Source organism: Aquila chrysaetos, chromosome 9 (assembly GCF_900496995.4).
Source record: "Aquila chrysaetos chrysaetos chromosome 9, bAquChr1.4, whole genome shotgun sequence".
In the NCBI taxonomy this organism is placed as follows: Eukaryota; Metazoa; Chordata; class Aves; order Accipitriformes; family Accipitridae; genus Aquila; species Aquila chrysaetos.
Window position 1 is genome coordinate 28,722,886 of NC_044012.1, and position 19,074 is coordinate 28,741,959.

Consider the following 19,074-nt stretch of genomic DNA (forward strand, 5'->3'; position numbering starts at 1 on the left):
GCTCCTGGAGCAGTAAGTAAAATGGAAATATGTATTAAAAAACCAAACAAACAACAACAAAAAAAATTCTGGAAGGCAACAACTGCTCTGGTGGGAAGCTGCTGCTTTTCAACTTGGGCTTTGCAGAAAGAGGCACAGCTGAATGGAGGCTGGTAAATTTAGCTGCAGAGCACGTGTGGTCGTTCACCCCAGACAGTGAGTGCCAAGGAGGCCCCCGCAGGCACTGCTGGGGTTGTAAACAGCATGTCAGGAGGGAGTGGAGGGGGTTTGCAGGAAGGCTCCCAAGTCTGCTGTGTGTCAGCAGATGCTCTGCATCTCTGTTTGCAGTCTGTGGGGCAGAGTGATCTCCAGAGCTGTAAGGAGGACAGGAGAAACGGCAAGAGGTCAGCAACTATTTTTAACTCCTTTTAAATGAAAATTTTCTTACCCTTCAGCAGTTTTGTTCCCACTTCAAATGGCAAGAAGCCTTTAAAAGCACCTCGCTGTATCTCTTCAGTTTTCTACTGTTTGACATTCTCCCTCATAGCTGACCTATTTTTTGGTATTTCTGACGTGCTCCAGGCTCCCTTTGGAGGAGACTGCTGAACTGATTTTACTATTTCTTTACTAATGTTCAGTCATCTTTGCTGCTGCCTGAGAACTAAAGCTTGAGACTGACTGCAAATTCCTGTTAGTGTTTGATTGCTAGTGAGAGGGCATCAGTGTATCTCAAATTAATTGTCAGCTGTCAGTGCATCACAGTGCAGTCTGGAAGTCTGCTCCAGACAGACCCTGAGCAAGATGGAGAGGAAGAATTGTGTGTTAGGACCAGGGTGCATTTGTCTGAGTTCTATATATAAAACTTCACACAAGTAGTAATATTCACCTTCAAAATGCACAATATCCCTTTCTTTTCTGTTGCGCTGTCTGATTATCCAACGTGTCTGCGCTTCAGGATTTTGACATTACTTTTGCACCCCTCTTGTTTCAACAGTCTGTGTGTTTCCATTAGACTTTTCATAGTAGTAGTTCACTGTTGGCAGTGAAAGAAAGAAGATTCTTCTCTTCCCTGTTAAATGGGGACTCAACTGAAATAAGCATGCTCTAAAGCAGGGATGTTAAAGGGACTAATGTTTGATAAATAACAGAAGGGAGTTAGAACATGGATGTTATTTCTTCCAAGAAGAATGTACCTAGCCAGCACCTCAGAGGTTTTGGTGGTTATTATTTATGAAATGTAAGCCACGTGTTTGAAAAATATACCTGCTTTACTGCTGTTCTGTTGAAGCCCTACAGTTCGCATCAGGAAGAGATAATGTTTGGAGGCATCGGAAGCTAGTTCAGAAATCCACTTGGAATGGAGTCAGGCAGGTTTGTCTTCATTTGCTGAGCAGCCTGAGTAGCTGTTTTTCTCCTGTCAAAACAGATGTTTGCTACATCTGATGGCAATTAAAATGGCTGAAAATGAAAATTCTCAGAAGAACTGAGAACCTAGTATGCAGAACTAGATCCTTGTCTCTGTCCTGCAGTGAACACTGCAAAGTTAGCTTGCCTTTGGTAACATCAAGCAGTCTAGACAGAAACAGAACAACACTAGTTGAACTGGTTATCTCCAAAACTATGTCAAGTTAAGGACTTGGTCTCATCCAAGCTTGTGCTAAAAGTTCCATCTTCAGATGAATGGTTTATTTGCTAGGCCAAGCCGTGGCTGCTGGTCTAGCTTAAAGGTGTAGAACTGCTTAGAAATTTACTGCCACTTTGCATGAGAGTCCTTTAGACTTTTTTTGTGTGTGTGCTGCAAGTGTTTAAGCTGGAGCAAATTTCAGTGCTTTGAAGTTACACTTGCCTGGGGTGATAAGTAATTATTTTTACAATACACTAGATAAATAAGAGTGAAATTCCCACAGTTACATGGGACCAGGAGCGGTTGCCACTTTTTGTGCCCAGCTGCGTGTTCCTGGTTCATTAATCTCTCTGCCTCATTTCTCCATCCATAATGTACTTTCTGTTTAGACCTATTTGTGACTCTGGGCTGATTACAATGTCAGTTGTCTTGAAGCACAGGTCATAGACACAATCTGTCTGTAGATTGTTTCCTCTTACATAGGAAATTGCTACTTTAAAATTCAGTATCAGAAAGAATATTCTCTTTCAAAGGGTAAGGTGATGATAATATTGACAATACATAGGTGGTTGGGCTTAACAAAGATTTTACGCTGGAGCGGAAGGAGTTGCTGTACTGTGGTGAGGCTGGGCCCCAGCACGCTTGCTGAGGCCGGCTGTGACAACCGAAATCCATACAGCGTGTCAGCACACTCAAGGCTCGTTCATCTGAATAGGATGGATTGTGTGCAGGTGAGCAACAGTCCAGCTGTATAGATCTGCCCAATGCCAATGTGCATTCACCTGTCACTACGCCTGTGTTCACCTGGAGCGTAATTCTGATGCAGATATTTCCAAACCTAACATGGGGTCAGACTAGAGCCTGATGCTTGGAAAGTGCAGGCTGGGGCACTGATGGAGTGAAAGGGCCAAACTGATTCTCCCTCATTTCTTTTCAGGGTTTGATGCATTCCAGTGGGCCTGTTGGTCGCCACCGCCAGCTGATACTGGTTCTGGAGGGAGAACTGTACCTCATTCCTTTTGCTCTCCTGAAGGGCAGTTCCTCCAATGAGTACCTCTATGAGCGCTTCAGCCTCATTGCAGTGCCATCCATCCAGTCGCTGAATCCCAGCTCCAAGGTCTGACATTGCCTTATAAAACCTCTCTCTCATAGAACCTCTCCTGTGGAGTGCAGGTTCCTATACATGCTAGAAAAGCAGCAGCTCTGTCCTGCTACTCCAGACACAAGAATAGAAACCATAAATGTACCACCCTCCCGAAGCACTCCCAGTTCTAATGAGCACGTTGAGCACCACAGCTGTGAAGTAGATTCTGATATAGTTCCTGCTGCAAAAAATCCCAACCCCAGGCATGCCAGGAAGAACAAGAGGAATGGATCATTTGGATATCCTCGGGTAAAGGATAGCATGTCCTGGGGTGTGGAACTACATGGCAGACTGCAGAAATGTAGGTGTTTGTGATCTATACTGAGCTTCCTTGGCAAGCTGACTGTCCTATCACATTTCTGGTATGTTTACCTACATTTTAGCTTTCTGTGTGGGAAAGGCCACTAATGTCTCATGATGCTGAAGCTATAAGGCAAAGCGAATACCACAGGCAAATCCAGCAGAATTATCTTTTGCTGATGTTTTGCATCAGCATTTCTAAGGCCCAGGTCTCCAGGGAGAATCCCCCAAGTCACATCTGTTCTTGCTGCGTGTCTTGGCTTGCACTGGGTTAAACGCACTCACTGGAACAGCAAAAGGCTCTGAACCTTGTCAGCATTACTGCTGCGGGAATGAGGCTTTTCTGTTCAGTATCAGGCCCCAGTAATCAGTTGCATGCAGCACCATGCTGCTGGCAGTGGTGATACTGATCCTTGAAATACAGGTGTGAGAAACCGGTTAGTGAGTGATTATAGTCTTCCCATAAGGTGGGATCTTCTTTTTGCTTTTAGCTCTGCTACAGCCCTCAAAGGGACCTGGGCTGTCTGTTGCTTTCTGTTCTTACTATCTGTTCACCCAAGATGTGGGGATAGAAATCATGACTGGATTCAAGTGGAGATGTTCCTTGGAATAATTAAATGGAAGAAACTAAAGAAATGCAAAGTTTTTTTGTAATTATGACAACCAAACTTCTGTTTAGAGCCAAAGAGACAGGATATTTTATTACCAGCACCATAACAAACAGATCTTTGAACCCCATTTTCTCTTTCTCTTTTTCTCTGTAGTCCCATGTGAGGAAGAATACTCCTACTTACTCCAGTTCTACCTCAATGGCAGCTGTCATAGGAAATCCCAAGCTCCCTTCAGCAGTTATGGACAGGTGGCTATGGGGACCTATGCCCTCTGCAGAAGAGGAAGCATATATGGTATCTGAGTTACTTGGCTGCCAGCCCTTAGTTAGCAGTGCAGCAACAAAAGAGAGGGTCATGAGTGCCCTCACTCAGGCAGAATGTGTCCATTTTGCAACCCATGTCTCCTGGAAACTGGCTGCTTTGGTCCTGACACCCAACACTGACAGCAATCCAGCCAGCAGCAAGAGTTCTTTTGGAAACCCCTACACAATCCCAGAATCCCTTCGGATGCAGGATGATGCCAGTGATGTGGAAAGCATCTCAGACTGCCCTCCTCTTCAGGAGTTTCTGCTTACAGCAGCTGATGTCCTGGATCTACGGCTTCCTGTCAAATTAGTGGTTCTTGGCTCTTACCAAGAATCCAACAGCAAAGTCACTGCTGATGGAGTCATTGGCTTGACAAGAGCATTCCTGGCTGCTGGGGCTCAGTGTGTCCTAGTGTCACTCTGGCCTGTTCCTGTGGCTGCTTCCAAAATGTTTGTGCATGCCTTCTATTCCTCCCTCTTAAATGGGATGAAAGCCAGTGCAGCCCTTGGAGAAGCAATGAAAACTGTACAGAGCAGCAAGCAGTTCTCCCATCCATCCAACTGGGCAGGTAGGAAGAATCTGCTTTTTGACAAACAAGACGGGGTTTCTACAAAGCACTCCTATGCCAAATGGAGTTAAGCAAGGAGCAGTGCTAGCAGGTAGTTAGGAGTAGCATGTGCCCTGTGGTCTCGCAAGATTCAGCCCCTGTGTTTCAGACCCTGATTCAGCTGGGTGTGACTGAATGTCAGTGTCATGGAAAACATCAGTATTTCACTGTGTATAGTAAGTGGGTTATGAATTTGATAGAATATAAAGCAATTGTGAGATGAAGTGTGTTTCATCACAATAGTTTCATGACTGGAAAGAAAAAAGGTGCAGTACAATAACTCGTTCCCTATGTTTGAAGTCTGTAGGGTGACATTTCTTGTGTACTTGAGATGGAGCTAGCTGGAGCAAATTGACAGAACCTTCTCACTGAGAATTTAGTGAAACTCTAATAAGGAGGCAAGAATAGTACTTCTGCAGCAGCAACCAGTAGCTATGATTTGTGTGACGTAATCCTTGTAGTGCTTACTCCTTTGGTCCTCTTAGGAGAAAGGTTTCCCTTGCTTCCACTGGAAATTTCTCAGCAGTGTAAGCCCTGTGGTGGAGTGCTGGTGCTTGCTCCCTTTCAATTAGATAAGTGAGTTGAGATTCAGAACGACAGTGTCTTGGAGTTCAACAGTGTTGTTACAGGGATATGTACAAATAACATGCTTTTTTTTTTCCCCGCACAAGTCCTGGTTTTTGAAAGCTGCAGGCATTCCCCAAATGGATTTTTTTGCACAGGCACCAGTACCGTGTTTTTTAGATCAGGTAACTCTTGTTGAGTATGGCTCTGATGTAAACTGTATGTAGCTGGAGGAGCAGGAAACTCACTAGAGCTTGTTAAAATGAGCACTTGGAGTTAGTCTTACTGATCACGTTTCAGGCACATTGAGTCCAACGTTAGGACATGATTCAGACAATACCAGATGGGAGCTGAGTTTAGGTTACAGTCCACAGTTCAGTTTATATTTTATTTCCCTTCCAAGATTTTTCTGTGTCAAAAGGAAAGAGCATTTAAAAAAAAAAAAAAAGTGACCGCTTCCTAGGCAAAACAAAATGATTGTGGACATGGGTGCTTGGCATCACCACCAGTTAGAGGCTTCCAGCTACTCAGGCTGTCTTAGTACTGCCCCTTCCATGGTATGTAAGCAAGTTCATAACACACAATCCCTGACTTTCACCTTTAACTCTTGATGGTGAGTCTTGGCTAGAGCACCAGAGTGAGGATGGGCAGCTGCATACCTCACTGCAATGGATGAGAAGGGACAGACAGAGGTCCTTGTGCTGACATTTGGAGAATCTAGCATTTAGATGGTGCATAAGCCAAGACAGGTTTCTGACTGAGACAGGGAAAGTTCTCAGTTTTCCAAGTTCTGTTTCTGCAAGCACTGTTTAGCATCTATTGATTTCCACTGCTGTAAAGGAGACATGGAGCATGCTAGGACAAGTTTAGCTGCAATACAGTGTTTTTCCGCTTGCTTGAACAGGAAAACACTGTTGTTTTAATAGAGGAGGACAGTAAGAAGCATCTAGAAGCTCTCTGGAGGTTCAGTCTGTGTCACTGGGCAGGGAGTGGGCAGCTGCTCTGGGGAAAGAATATCACGCTGCAGGGTGCAGTAAACCATCATTCCATTAGTCTGAGAGGGCAGAGGATATCTGCTTCTGTTTTGAACATTTTCTATAATAAAAGGAGATTAAGTGTCTCTTATTCTGAATCCTGCAGGCTTTGTGCTTATTGGGAGTGATATGAAGCTGAACAGCCCTTCTTCACTAGTAGGACAGGCCCTGATTGAGATTCTGCAGCACCCTGAAAGGGCACGAGATGCTCTGCGCGTCCTGCTACATCTGGTAAGAGAAAGGAAACACTACCGCACCCAGCAGGCACAGGGAGGGGCATTGCAGCTCATGTAGTTGTGAGATAGTTACCTGTGCATATGCATCTGTAAATGATGAATGGGAAGAGAAACATCCTGATGTGTAGCTGGTCCTGCTCGAATATATACCTTCAACCCTTCTCCCTTACCATAAGGTACTCTCTTGTAAAAACTCTGTGTCAGTGTGAAAAGACTGAGACACCTGACGAAGTGTCCAGAGCAAAAAGAGGCAAAGTAAGCGACATCTTACATTGTATTGTGACAAAATCCTCCCCAGACCCATCTGGTTTGCATTAGCTGTTGAATTGGGTCTCTGCTTTAAAAATGAGATAATCATTGGGGTTAATTGTTTCTACAAGAAAATGGCTATAAGCGTTGCAGTCATGGAGATGCAGAGCACAGTGACTGCTATCTCTTTGCATACTTGGAAGATAGGAGGCACTTTTGTCCCCATATATGCCAGCAGCCTGTTGTGGGGAGCAGCAGGACTGAAGCCAAACTGCCAGCTGGCTGGAATAATCTCTCATGACTTCTAATACTTGTCTTTCCAATGTGTCTTCTGTGGTTCCACAGGAATGTGGAGTATCCATAGGATGATGGAAACCTGTGAATATTGCTAGTCATCCCAGTTGCTGGGTTTTGTGGACACATGTCTCTCTTTACTGTTTACCATATAGCTGCAGACTCTTGCCTGGTAATAAGCAGTGTACGTGAGAGACTGGAACCTGAACATGAGTCATCTTTTGGGGAGAAGTGCAGCTGCCAGGCTTAAAGGAAACTATCACAATCAAACTGGTACTTAGTTTCCTGTGGCATTACTTTCCCCAGCATCCCAGAGAATATTGACATTCATCATAGTGATTTTACAGCTGTGAGTGCCGAGTTACTAGAGCCTCTGTTTTCAAGGGCACTAACATTCTCCCGTGTAAGACTGGCCAAGTTCAACATTGGGTTTGCTGTCTCTTGACCTGCTGTTCCTGCCTCTTCACTGTGTTAAAAGAGGCAGTTAGTAAAAATCTCTTATAAAATAAGCTAATGCTGTATTTTCCCCAAAGGTGGAGAAATCGTTGCAGCGAATCCAGAATGGGCAACACAACTCCATGTATACCTCCCAACAAAGCGTGGAGAATAAAGTTGGTGGCATTCCAGGCTGGCAGGCACTACTCACTGCGGTAGGATTTCGCTTGGACCCTCCAGCCAGTGGCCTCCCAGCGGCCGTGTTCTTCCCAACCTCTGACCCTGGTGACCGGCTACAGCAGTGCAGCACCACCATACAGTCCCTCCTAGGTAAGAAGCAGGCCAGCTATGGGCTCTGTCCAAACAGACATCAACCTTTCCCTACCTTTCTTTGATGCAAGCCTGTAAAACAGTGATGTTTTACATCAGTGAAATAAAAGTATTTAACAGGGTAGAAGTTCTAGAGGTAAATGTTTACTGAAAATTTTGTCATAGATGGAAATCATTTACCATTAGGTCCAGTATCTGAGAAGCATGATTTGACTATTCCTTTCTCCCAGCTCTTAGTCAGAAAATGCATAATCAGATGCAAAGTGGGAAAACCTTTTGCTTTCTGGAAATTGCTGCTGCGTCCAGAACTGTTCAGTGATGTGGAGGAGAGGTTTTAGGAATTGACCAAGTTGGTGTTCTGTTCAGGTTGTTGCATTTCTAGCAGTCAAGAAACAGCTACTGAACAATCCCTGTTTCTGCTGATGTTTTTCAGGTTTGCCTAACCCTGCACTTCAGGCACTTTGTAAACTTATCACAGCTTCAGAAACAGGAGAACAGCTTATCAACAGGGTGAGTTGGGAGGTTTTCCTCCAGTACCAGTTTCCAAAAGGTTCTTCCCCGGTCAGTAAATGCAGAAATGCACAGAATGGTTTATGCCCTGGTTTGTCAACCCAGAGCTTGCTAGGAGACTTGCGCTTTGAAATTCCAAACTTGCCCGTTTGTGTGAATGAAAGTGTGTGTCCAGAAGAGAAAAATGCAGGTATGTTGCTGGGCTGCATGGCCTTGGGTCTCTCTGTTCAGTGACGTAAGTGAAAACATGATACCTACTGCAGTGAGGGGGAAGCAAAATATGGGAAATGACTGGCAGAATCACTAATCACTGTTTGGCCATCCTGTCTAGGGCCTGTGTTGGCTGGACTTTGTCCACTGTAATTACAAAAGTCTCAAGGTATAGCTGACTTTGGGCAATGCAAGATCTGTCAGAAGACTTACTGAGCCTGTGCTTCTCGTGGTGTGCATGCTCATAGCTCTGCTGAAAGGATTCACAGTCTTTAAGAGAAAGGCAGTGCCACCTGTGGCTAAGGGACTCCTCCTCCCTGCTCCCCCCAATCTCCTTCATGTTCCTCTGCCTCCCCAGTCTTTCTAGCATGCCTAGCCTAACCTAACCTTTCTCTGTGCCGCCAGCCTGGCTGGCTTTCCATTACATGTTTGTTACTGTCTTGATTGCTCCTCTAATGACGTTTATCTTGATCATTTGCCTGCTTTAGTAAATTAACACACTGCACATAGTGAATGGGCGTATAGCTCACTTTCTTTTCCCCTTTCCCCATGCAAAAGTGTTCTAGGGACGTACCATGGTGGGTAGCTGGGATTATCTCTGTGTAGCTTCAGAGGACTCCCCTTCATTCTGTCATGTTGAGTCTCTCTGCACAAAATGCAAAATAAGAGCCCCAGCTTTGCTGTTACCCACTAAGAAGTCTGCTTTGTCAATCCATTAGACTGAGTCTGCTTCAAGGAAAGGGTTTCTTGTTATGATCTACAGTAGCGCATGAGATATTTCTAATGGCTTGTCCTTTATGGCATTTTGCTTTCTTGCCTTGGCTCTTTTATCAGTGCCTGAGACTTGTGTGGCTGAATAGCGGCATTATTTTTCCCTCATTGCCGCCAGAGGGAGGCCTGGAGTCGAAGGGATGTGATGAGTAGAAGACACTATTTCGATAGATCGGAATGTGTTACAGTGTCCATAAGATTACTTCATGATTGTCTTCTTGCCTCAGATAATTAAATCACCCAAGGAAAAACATTCAGGTGGCTATACACAACTAACAAAAGATGCACTTGCCATTTCCTCAGCTGCCCCATGCAATAAATATTGGCAGAGGTATTGCATTGTTTTTGCAAATGTTCTTCTGTAGCCCAAACCCTGGGCAGAATTTCCTTTTGCACAATAGTCTATCCAGTTACAAGTTAGGGTTTTTCAATGTAGCTCTCCCTTCCTGTGCGGTTACTTGCTTTTTTCCCCTCCTTCCTCTCAGCAGTTCAGTTGGTGACCAGCTAAGGCTCTGCCTGTCCCAAAGGAGAGAAGACTTTGTTCAAAACTGAAGTGTAATGACAGTTATCGCTTACTGTCTTTCCCGTATGGGTGATAGGTGTCATAAGGGAGCAGGTGCTCTTGGCATTAGTGAAGCAGCAAGGCAGGGAGCCTGATCTTTTGCTCTGGATAGAAAATGCTTATTTTTAGTGCAAAACAGAAGGCAGGAACCACAAAAGAGAGAGCTTCAGTACTAGCACATGTGCAAGGAAAAGTTAGGGGTTGCTGACTGCATTAAGTGCCAATAACATATCCCAGAGAAAACAAGAGAAGAGCTTGTTTTATGTTCAGCCTTCTGCCAGGACGTGGGTTGGCCTGAGTATCTGCCTGCTCAGTGTCTGAGTTGATTGTAATGAGCTGGGCACTCCCAGATTCCAGCTGCCTGTTCCCACGCTGTTGGACTCTTGATTCACAGCTCAAGCCATTTCTATTGCTCCCTTCTTTCTCTGGATGGAGCATCTTGCAGTCAGGATGCTGGTTTGCATGTGGATGTGTCACTGCAGGGTTCCCGATCACAGGCATTTTGTAGCACAGAATAACCTGTGTTCTTTCTTTCTTTTCTCCTCTCTTTTCCTTTCTGGTTATCTGCTGCCCGAAGGCTGTTAAAAATATGGTGGGAATGGTGAGTATTACATGCACTGGGGAATGACACTGCTGTGCAGGCTAAAATGCCTTGGTCGCTGCAGACCCATTTCCCTGTGCTGCATAGTGTCTTCAACCCACTTTCAGGCCTGGAATTTGCTCCACAGTGCTACTGTGGAAAAAAGACTGTGTAAGCTTTTGTGGGTTGTAAGAGATGGGTGGTCCTGAGGTTAGCTGGTCCCTGATTAATGACTTTCCATCCTTCCTGCCCTGGCTATGTTTTTGAATTACATGGGATCCTGGTACCTTAATTTGTGTCAGATCTTCATAAACACATTTTTTCTCTACTTTGCTACTCCTGTCCCTTGGGCACAGTTGAGAAACTTCTTTCCTGGAGGCCATGGAGGTGTTAGGAAAGTCTTCCATGGTTTCATATGACTTGTTTTACCCAGTTAAATGCTGCAAATGAGTTTCTTGGGATTTGCATAAGGAGTATGGCTCATATTTCTGTGAGCAGCCCCAAAGTATCTCTTTCCTTTTCTTTCACTTCACAGATTTTCCTGCTGTACTTCCTTCTTGCTCAATTTCCACTGGCCACATCCCCCAACCCTCACCCCTGTTCTGTCCCTACCTTTGCTGCTGTTCAAGTTTGTCCATTATTGCTGTCCCTGGACTGTCCCTCTGCCCAGACCTTTTTGTCTCACTGTTCTGTTCAGGAGCAGCAGCTGAATATAAGGGTGTACAGGGAAAGGGGTGTTTGCAGTGCATTTCCTTAGCTGTGACTGTCAGAAAAGCAGTGATGTGATTTGTAAGGAATGGCTAATGTTCGTATTATTATCTTCAGCTGCATCAAGTCCTGGTTCAACTTCAGGCAGGCGAGAAGGAGCAAGATTTCTCTTCTGCACCAATCCAGGTTTCCATCAGTGTCCAACTCTGGAGGCTACCTGGCTGTCATGAGTTTCTGGCAGCTCTAGGTAGGAAAACACTTCTTTCCATTGTCTTTCTAAAACTATTGTTGGTGTCTTATATGGTGGCTTGAAGTAGTGTCAGTTTGGACACTCAGTTGGAGTGATTTGTTCATGTGTATGTGTTCAGAATCCAGCACCATAAAGCTCCCAAGACCTGCTGGAGAAGGCGTACTAAATACTAATAAAAACAAACCCACAAACTGTACATTGTAGGTGAAGAGTCATCATTCCAGGATGCTGCAGGACCTCCTATATCTTTGTTCTGTTTGTGTTATAAATGAGATCACACTTGTTTAAGACATTGGATCTTTCAATGAGGCATGATTTTCTGCTCCATATTCCACTACAGGTTTTGACCTTTGTGAAGTTGGCCAAGAAGAGGTGATTCTGAAAACTGGGAAACAAGCTAATAGGAGGACCATGCACTTTGCTCTACAATCCTTGCTGGCACTTTTTGGTAAAGCTACTTAGAGTAGTTTTTGCTCCTATATCATCTGATGACTTGATCAGAATGGCTCCTATTGAAATCTCGCACTCTTACCTTTTGCAGAGATCGTACATACATTATCACACATGTGTCATACAGACCATACATCCTGCAACAGATGCAGCAAATGTTATTTTTATATGGGAAACAAACAGTAAGACTTGGCTGAGGCCAAAGCTGGGAATAGAGTCCAGCAACTAGAGGATGTATGACTCACTCTTGGTTTTGAGATATTAAATGATAATGAATTGACAAGTTTCCTCTGGGATACCTGGACTGAGGTTCCTGCCTGTGCATTTCCTGGGCTGTGCACGCTTTTTTTTTCTCACCTAAGTAGTAGTTGGGATTTTTTGAAGTAGCATAGAGTCTTGGTGCCTGTTTTGTAGCATTTCCTCTTAATTCTGATAGAACGTTACCTGGTTTTGTTTGATTTTACTGTGTATCTAGGGACATGTTTGTACTTTTTTTTTTCTTTTTTAGATTCTACAGAGCTGCCTAAGCGCCTTAGCCTGGACAGTTCCTCATCACTAGAGTCACTGGCTTCTGCTCAGTCTATTTCCAACCCTGTACCCCAGTATCAAAACCCTCCGTTCTCTCCTACTTGTCCAGACAGCATTGCATCAGATGCCATTTCTGTGTATAGCCTGAGCTCCATTGCTTCTTCCATGAGTTTTGTTTCCAAGCCAGAGAGCATGACAGATGGTGTGGCACACAGAGGACGCCAGGACAATGAGAGGCCCAAGAACATCTATCCACTTAGGTCTGCAGTACAGACCCAGTTGTCACTGCAAACCAGCACTGTAGCCAGCAAAGATGAGGAAGAGTATGAAGGTTTTTCTATAATCAGCAACGAGCCTTTGGCCAGTTACCAAGAAAACATAAAACCAGGATTTTCCCCTGATAACAAACAGCCCCAAACTGGTCAGACTGGAGGCATTAAAGAGTCTGTCAACTCCAAAGGGAGCATAAGTACCCCAAATTCTCCTGTTAAAATGACTCTCATTCCCAGTCCAAATTCACCTTTCCAGAAAGTTGGGAAACTTGCAAGTTCTGATACTGGGGAATCTGACCAGTCTAGCACTGAGACAGACAGCACTGTCAAATCCCAGGAGGACAGTAATCCAAAGCTTGATCCACAAGAGTTGGCCCAAAAAATTCTGGAGGAAACTCAGAGTCACCTCATTGCTGTTGAACGTCTTCAGAGAAGCAGCAGCCAAATAAGCAAGAGCAACAATTCAGATGATGGGGCTTCCACCCCAGCAGGTGTGTCTGCATTCAGGTCTTCAGAGACCAGTGCATTCAGTCGGCCAATCAGCTCTAGTCAGAAGAATCAGTCTTCACCTCTTGCAATTAAACCAAAGCCTCCAACAAGGAGTTCATCCCTTCAGAAAGTGAGTTCTGGCTATAACAGCCCTACGACATCGGAGATGTCAAACAAAGGCGGCACAGCCCAATATAGTGGGCAGCCATCTCCAAGTTGTGATTCACATGGGTCCTTAACTGAGCAGCCTCACTTTAAACTCAAGTACCCCAGCTCTCCCTACAGTGCTCATATTTCTAAATCGCCCAGAAATATCTCTCCAAGCTCAGGGCATCAGTCTCCTGGTGGCAGCACTCCATCTCCTGCCCTTTCTTATTCCTCAGCTGGTTCTGCTCGCTCAAGTCCAGCTGATGCCCCAGACATAGACAAATTAAAAATGGCTGCCATTGATGAAAAAGTGCAAGCAATTCACAACTTAAAGATGTTCTGGCAAAGCACTCCCCATCACTCCACTGGCCCAATAAAGATTCTCCGAGGAGCTCCTGGAACAATGACTTCTAAGAAAGATGTCCTCAGCTTGCTTAATTTATCTCCACGGCACAGCAAAGAAGAAAGTGCAGATAAGCTGGAATTAAAGGACCTGTCTATTGAGCAACACCTTGCTTCTCCACAAAAGAACCCTCCAAACGGACACAGGTGCCCTGAAACTACAAATGCAGTGACATCAACTCATTCTCCACCTTCCAGTAGCACACCAGGAACCACACGCCCCTTGAGGCTGCCATCTGGGAATGGTTATAAATTTTTGTCACCGGGAAGATTTTTTCCTTCCTCCAAATGTTGAAATGTCTTGAGTACCAGCTGCTGACTTACAGTCTTGTTGAAGTATTTGCTTTTGCCCACTTGCCTTTATCAATACGGACCCATTATCTAAGAAGCCGTGGTCATACCCACAGTTGGCAATGCACAGGAATGTGACAGATTGGGCCTGTCTGTCACTGCGTAGGAACATGGGCCTTACACAGATGGGTTTTAGTTTCCCTTATCAGGACCTTGGCCAGATTCACTTGATAACAGGTTCTATGTAGTGTTCAGTATTTGCAGCAACAGGTCCAATGAATCTAGTTGTCTGTTCATAAAATACTAGCTTTTAAACCACCTACTTGTATTTCTTAACCTAACAGGAGGTTTTACAGCTGGCTTTTTATTCAGAAATTAGACATATCAGGGATTGGAGAGGGAAGTGAGAGGAGGCAGAACTTTCATATATACCGCAAAGAAAGTATGCATAAATTTCTGCCTGGAGAGGTACAAGCCATTTATTTGATTGCTTTCAAAGGCTGACAGAGAGGACGAGATAACATACCTCTAGATATCTCTGCCAAGTTAGCCAAACACAAGAAATTGCTGGCAATGAAACTCCATACCAGCATGATACTGGCAGTTCTCTTGCATCATTTAGAGTCCGGTGAAACAAAGACGAGAGGACAGAGGTGCCCCATTCTAAAACCTGCATCTCGAGTAACTCTTTTCTGGAAGGAGACCTTTCAGGTGATGTTTTGCTGGTTGGTCTGCTCAAAAAGAATGTTTGGGGCATAACAAGCAAGGTGAGCGTCAGTGTGAGGTAGTGAACGAGTGTCAGAGAGCCAAGTTCTCGTTTTGTTGAATGCTCTGATCTTTCTGGCACACAGCGTTATGAAGGTGAAATTTTTATCTTGGCAAGTATTTGAGCAGCACAGATGTCTTCTGTCTGCTAAGTGTGCACAGAAAAGGGGTTACAGACACTGAAACTCAGAACATTATTTTACAGTTCCACAGTAGGCAGGAATGTGACTTCAGTGTATGTGGTTTAGAAATCACCTGACCAAATAAATCCTTCGCTGATCCTGCCAAATCATTCCACATAGCTCATCACGGGCAGGTCTGCAAACCTCTCCCATGCAGTGGAAGCAAGTTTCTTTTGGAGCAAGTATACCAACCTAAGCAGATGTCAGTGCAGTCAGAGCACATACATGAGGCAACAAGCAGAGTGGCTGTGTGCAGAACCTATGCACCCTCTGATTCGTGGAGAAAAGAACCAAGAGCACCCCTGGGGTGATGTGTAAAGTAAGCTTTCCTAGTCTAGATGGTCTTCAGGTGTTACGGATCAAGTTGAAGATTATTTCTTTTAAGCGGCTATTGAATGCAGTGATATAATCAGAATCAAAATGGTAATTTACATGCACTGAAAACTGTGGGCATGTGGTAGCATTAACTCAGCCACACAGCACACTGAGATCCAAGCAAAGTATTTCACAGGCCATGTGCTATGAAGTCGGAGCACTGGATCACCAAGGCTATTGGTTTCTATTCTGCACTCCCAAAATCTGCTGAGTGACTGAAGGCTAATTAATCACTTCACCTCTCCGTGCCTCGTCTTCCCTTTCTATCTAAATGGGGATAGTAATACTTACCTACCTACCTCACAGAGGTGTTGTGAGGCTTAATTAGTTAGGCCCTGAGTTTTAGCTGGATCTTAAGTCGACTTCCAGTCTTGCAACTGACTACCTGAATGGTGAGTGCAGTCAGCTCTGTAAACTTATTAGGGGCACATTGCTGATGCAGATAATTGTTGCACTTATCATGTCTGGATGCTCTTCATGAAAATACAGATCTGATCATTTGTGATTTTCTTAGGGATCTTGGAGGAAAAGCATGATAGCAGGACAGAGGATTCAATTCTGATACCGGAATATAAAATTACTTAGGCTCAGCTTACTCATGGTGCATATATCAAATGCTTGCTTTGAGTATACTCGAGAATCCACTGGTTTGGGGAGAATGTTTTCCTTTTTGCCATTACAAGAAATTAACACAAGCACTAAAGGCAAAGAATAATAGGGCTGTGTTGTTACAGTCAGCTAACAAGGGATGGATGATCACAAAATTTTCGGTGCAGAAAGACAAAAAGAGTAGTTACTCATCTACTCATATTATGCAATGTAGCAAAACAGTTGAGTAAATCTGTTCAACTCATATGACGCAAGTTATTTGTCTGCACATTACATCGTTCTGTGATGGTTTGGTGCTAGATACCATCTTCTCATCATTTGGCAGGAAAAATTAGAACAGTGGGCCAAAATGAATCAGTACAGTGTCTACCCATCATGTAGACAGTGATATTGCTGATCATGCAACTTGCTGTGGTCACAAGACTGCTGAGAGACTTCATGTGACCTACTCTGTTTCTAACCAGCGTAAGTGTTTTAAAACGACATCCCAGGAACATCCAGGATGGAAGTGGGCAGCTTTTTGTTTATAGCAACAGCAAATACTCCCTGTAGTGCTGCATAACATGCCAGAAATAAGCCTCTTCACTTGTAATTTACTTCCATAACTAAAGGATCTTTTAATCTGTAGAAATTATATATTGCCATTCTGGTACAACCCATTTTCATGCTGCCAGTAGGTTTCATGCTGGCTTAAAGTTTTCAGAAAGAGCTAAATCAGGGCCGGGGGCGGGGGGGGGAGGGGTAATGTCTGGTTCTTCTGTTGTTTTTTTAAGGAGGGGGGAGCATTAGAAACAGGAAAGGGTTCAGATGTAGGGGAAGTTAAGTATTTGGGAAATTGGTGTTGTATAAATATGGAAGGTGAGTGTCACTAGAACAAGTCCTTTGGGAAATGTGTTTCCATTGACTTCACACAGGGCAGTTCCATTGGCTTAATGCAAGCCATGAAGATGCATGCTTACTCATGGTTGGGAGACACTTCACACACCTTGTGCCTCACTCCTCCACCCCCTGAATGAGAAACAACCCCTTTGTGAGAAAAAAATAGTTTTATCAGGTTTGCCCAGTATGTGGAGAAATTCAGGAAATTAAAATAACATGTTCTCCGTTTGATATTAGAATTCCTTCTGTGGAGTTTAAATGCATTTGTCGTTGTTGTATTTGTGCATGGTACAAGTGACAACACTGCTTAATACAGTGAGCAATAAGAATTAGGTATTATCCACTTTCACATTAAACCTGCCACATGCAGCCATTCCCCAAGGCCATAGAATGTATTTTAGTTTGGTTTTACCCAGTATGTTTTACTGTGTGAGATTACAGATATTTTTTTTTATTGACTGTCTTTAGCTCCAACTAAATGGGAACAGTAAACAATCTCTCTGATCAAAATCCAGTTTAATTTGATTTTGTTGGTTAGCCTGTACTCTGGCCTGGTACTGATTTTCCATCTTTTTAATCATACCTTACTTAAACAAGGAAAAAGCATTGAAGGGGTGCTACACCCACGTACGTCACTAAAGGCCATATTTCCTTTCATTAGGTCAAACTCATTCTGTGAACATCTCTTTCAAGTTGCAGAATAGGTCCAGGTGCACAGAAGTATCTGTGAATCTGTTAAGAAACACCTGCAGTTTCAGGCTAGATGATAATAATGGATTTGAGCAGTTTCGCGTTCATTGTATTGCTGTGCTGTCCAGAAAGGCTGCAAATGTGCATGGAAAACTTGGCCCCTCAGTTGCAGAACTCCTTCAAAAGAGTGTTGAAGATGGTAACTCAGAGAGGATGTCAGCAAAGACTCTTCCAAGCAGCAGCCCTTTAGCGCTTGCTCTCCTTGTATGCAGTGTTAGCCACGTTTGGACTATAAGGACTTTCTTTGTAAATTAAAACTCTGTTTCCAGACAGCATTAAACTTTTTATACTATGAAATTTACCATGTAAAAAGATTTTCATATTTTTATTGAAATTGCTAAGGCATTTGGCCTTCTTTCTTTGTGATTTCAGTGTCTATTAAAGCATGAGTTCTATCAGTACTTTAGTCTCTTGGTCTAGGGTGATGTTGGGAAAGAATATGTTAGCACACTGCTCTCTGTCCTGACACCCAACTGGTTTCTAGTTGTTCCTCTAGCCTGCTCCTAAGAAGTGAAGAAGTCATGCATAAATCTGCATTCTGTGGCAAAGTATGACTAATGTACGGCAGCTGTCCTCAGCTTTCCCTGTGGAAGTGAGGGGTCATCAAGAACTTTCTCCTCTTTCTGTGGCAGAAGGTAGTGTTCCTGTTACAAAGGATGATTGGAAATTGCTTTTCCTTTTCCTAGCAGGTGGTGGAAGCGTCAATATTTGCTCGGTATTGGTCTCGTTGTAGTCGGCAGCAAAAGGACACATAGGGTTGGAAGGAGCTTCAAGGATCGCCCAGTCCCATCCCTCCACTGTGGAAGAACCAAGTGCTGAAGGTATGATACGTTTTCCCCATACTGATGCCAGTTGGAACTTGCTGACTTAAATCTTCCTTCTGCCCGCATGTGAAAGGTGCCCTTGTGCTTAGAGGAAGTGTTGGTGACCAGATAAAACTAAACAGAATTTGACTTTTATTTATGGTGTCGGAAGTTTCGATTGATGCCAGTCTCCCACTTGTGTAAATGCAGCCTCTGGCCATGTTGACATAACACACAAACCATATCCTTGGTCATGACACAGCAGGGTCTTACTGGCCTACAGTCTCCAGCCTCCCAGTCTTTGATCTGCTGAGAATGAGGTGATCTGAACCACATAAATCACTGCAATCTCCCTGGCATTAACTCTTTTGTAAGGGACCTTTCCTGGCATGCATCTGAAGTAGCTGATTCTCTGTATGTGAAAGCATGGATAGTGCAGCCCCCCAGCAAAGGTTTTATACGTGGCTGCCTCAGCTTAGTCATGCCCTTATGATTACTTACAGCCTGGTGACACATCCAGTGTAAATCAGTAGGCAGCTGGTGTGGATGCCTTAGCTTCTCCTGTCATTGTTACTAAGATAATGTCACTGTATGGCCGAGATGCAAGAAAGTCCTGTTCCTTTCAGAGACATGCTTCTAGAACAGCAAGTGTGGGAAGGTTCGGCACTGCTAAAACAAGAGGGGAGTTGTCTTAAAGCCTGACCTTGAACATTTTTGTATCGAATACTTAATATGCAAGTGTATATCAGGTACAGGCTGGAGCATTTTGTGAGTGTCAATACACACATTCTTACTGTGTGTTGATCTACACTACCAGTAGCGTATACC

The 19,074-nt window shown here is 44.0% G+C and overlaps 1 protein-coding gene across 6 annotated transcripts in view; it reads left to right on the forward strand.

Annotated features, from left to right (window-relative positions):
- Window positions 1-17,844, forward strand: part of TTC28 (tetratricopeptide repeat domain 28) — a 213,822-nt gene extending 195,978 nt beyond the window's left edge. For 5 of the 6 annotated variants that reach the window (XM_030025985.2, XM_030025987.2, XM_030025989.2 and 2 more), the window contains 9 exons: window positions 2,541-2,720; window positions 3,812-4,532; window positions 6,276-6,400; window positions 7,482-7,713; window positions 8,147-8,223; window positions 10,344-10,367; window positions 11,172-11,301; window positions 11,645-11,752; window positions 12,263-17,844. In XM_030025985.2, coding sequence (XP_029881845.1) covers window positions 2,541-2,720; window positions 3,812-4,532; window positions 6,276-6,400; window positions 7,482-7,713; window positions 8,147-8,223; window positions 10,344-10,367; window positions 11,172-11,301; window positions 11,645-11,752; window positions 12,263-13,887 — 3,222 coding nt within the window. In that variant the 3' untranslated portion in view covers window positions 13,888-17,844. The remainder of the gene's footprint in view (window positions 1-2,540; window positions 2,721-3,811; window positions 4,533-6,275; window positions 6,401-7,481; window positions 7,714-8,146; window positions 8,224-10,343; window positions 10,368-11,171; window positions 11,302-11,644; window positions 11,753-12,262) is intronic. The other variant, XM_041126303.1, reaches the window with a different exon arrangement.
- The last annotated feature ends 1,230 nt before the right edge of the window (window positions 17,845-19,074 follow it).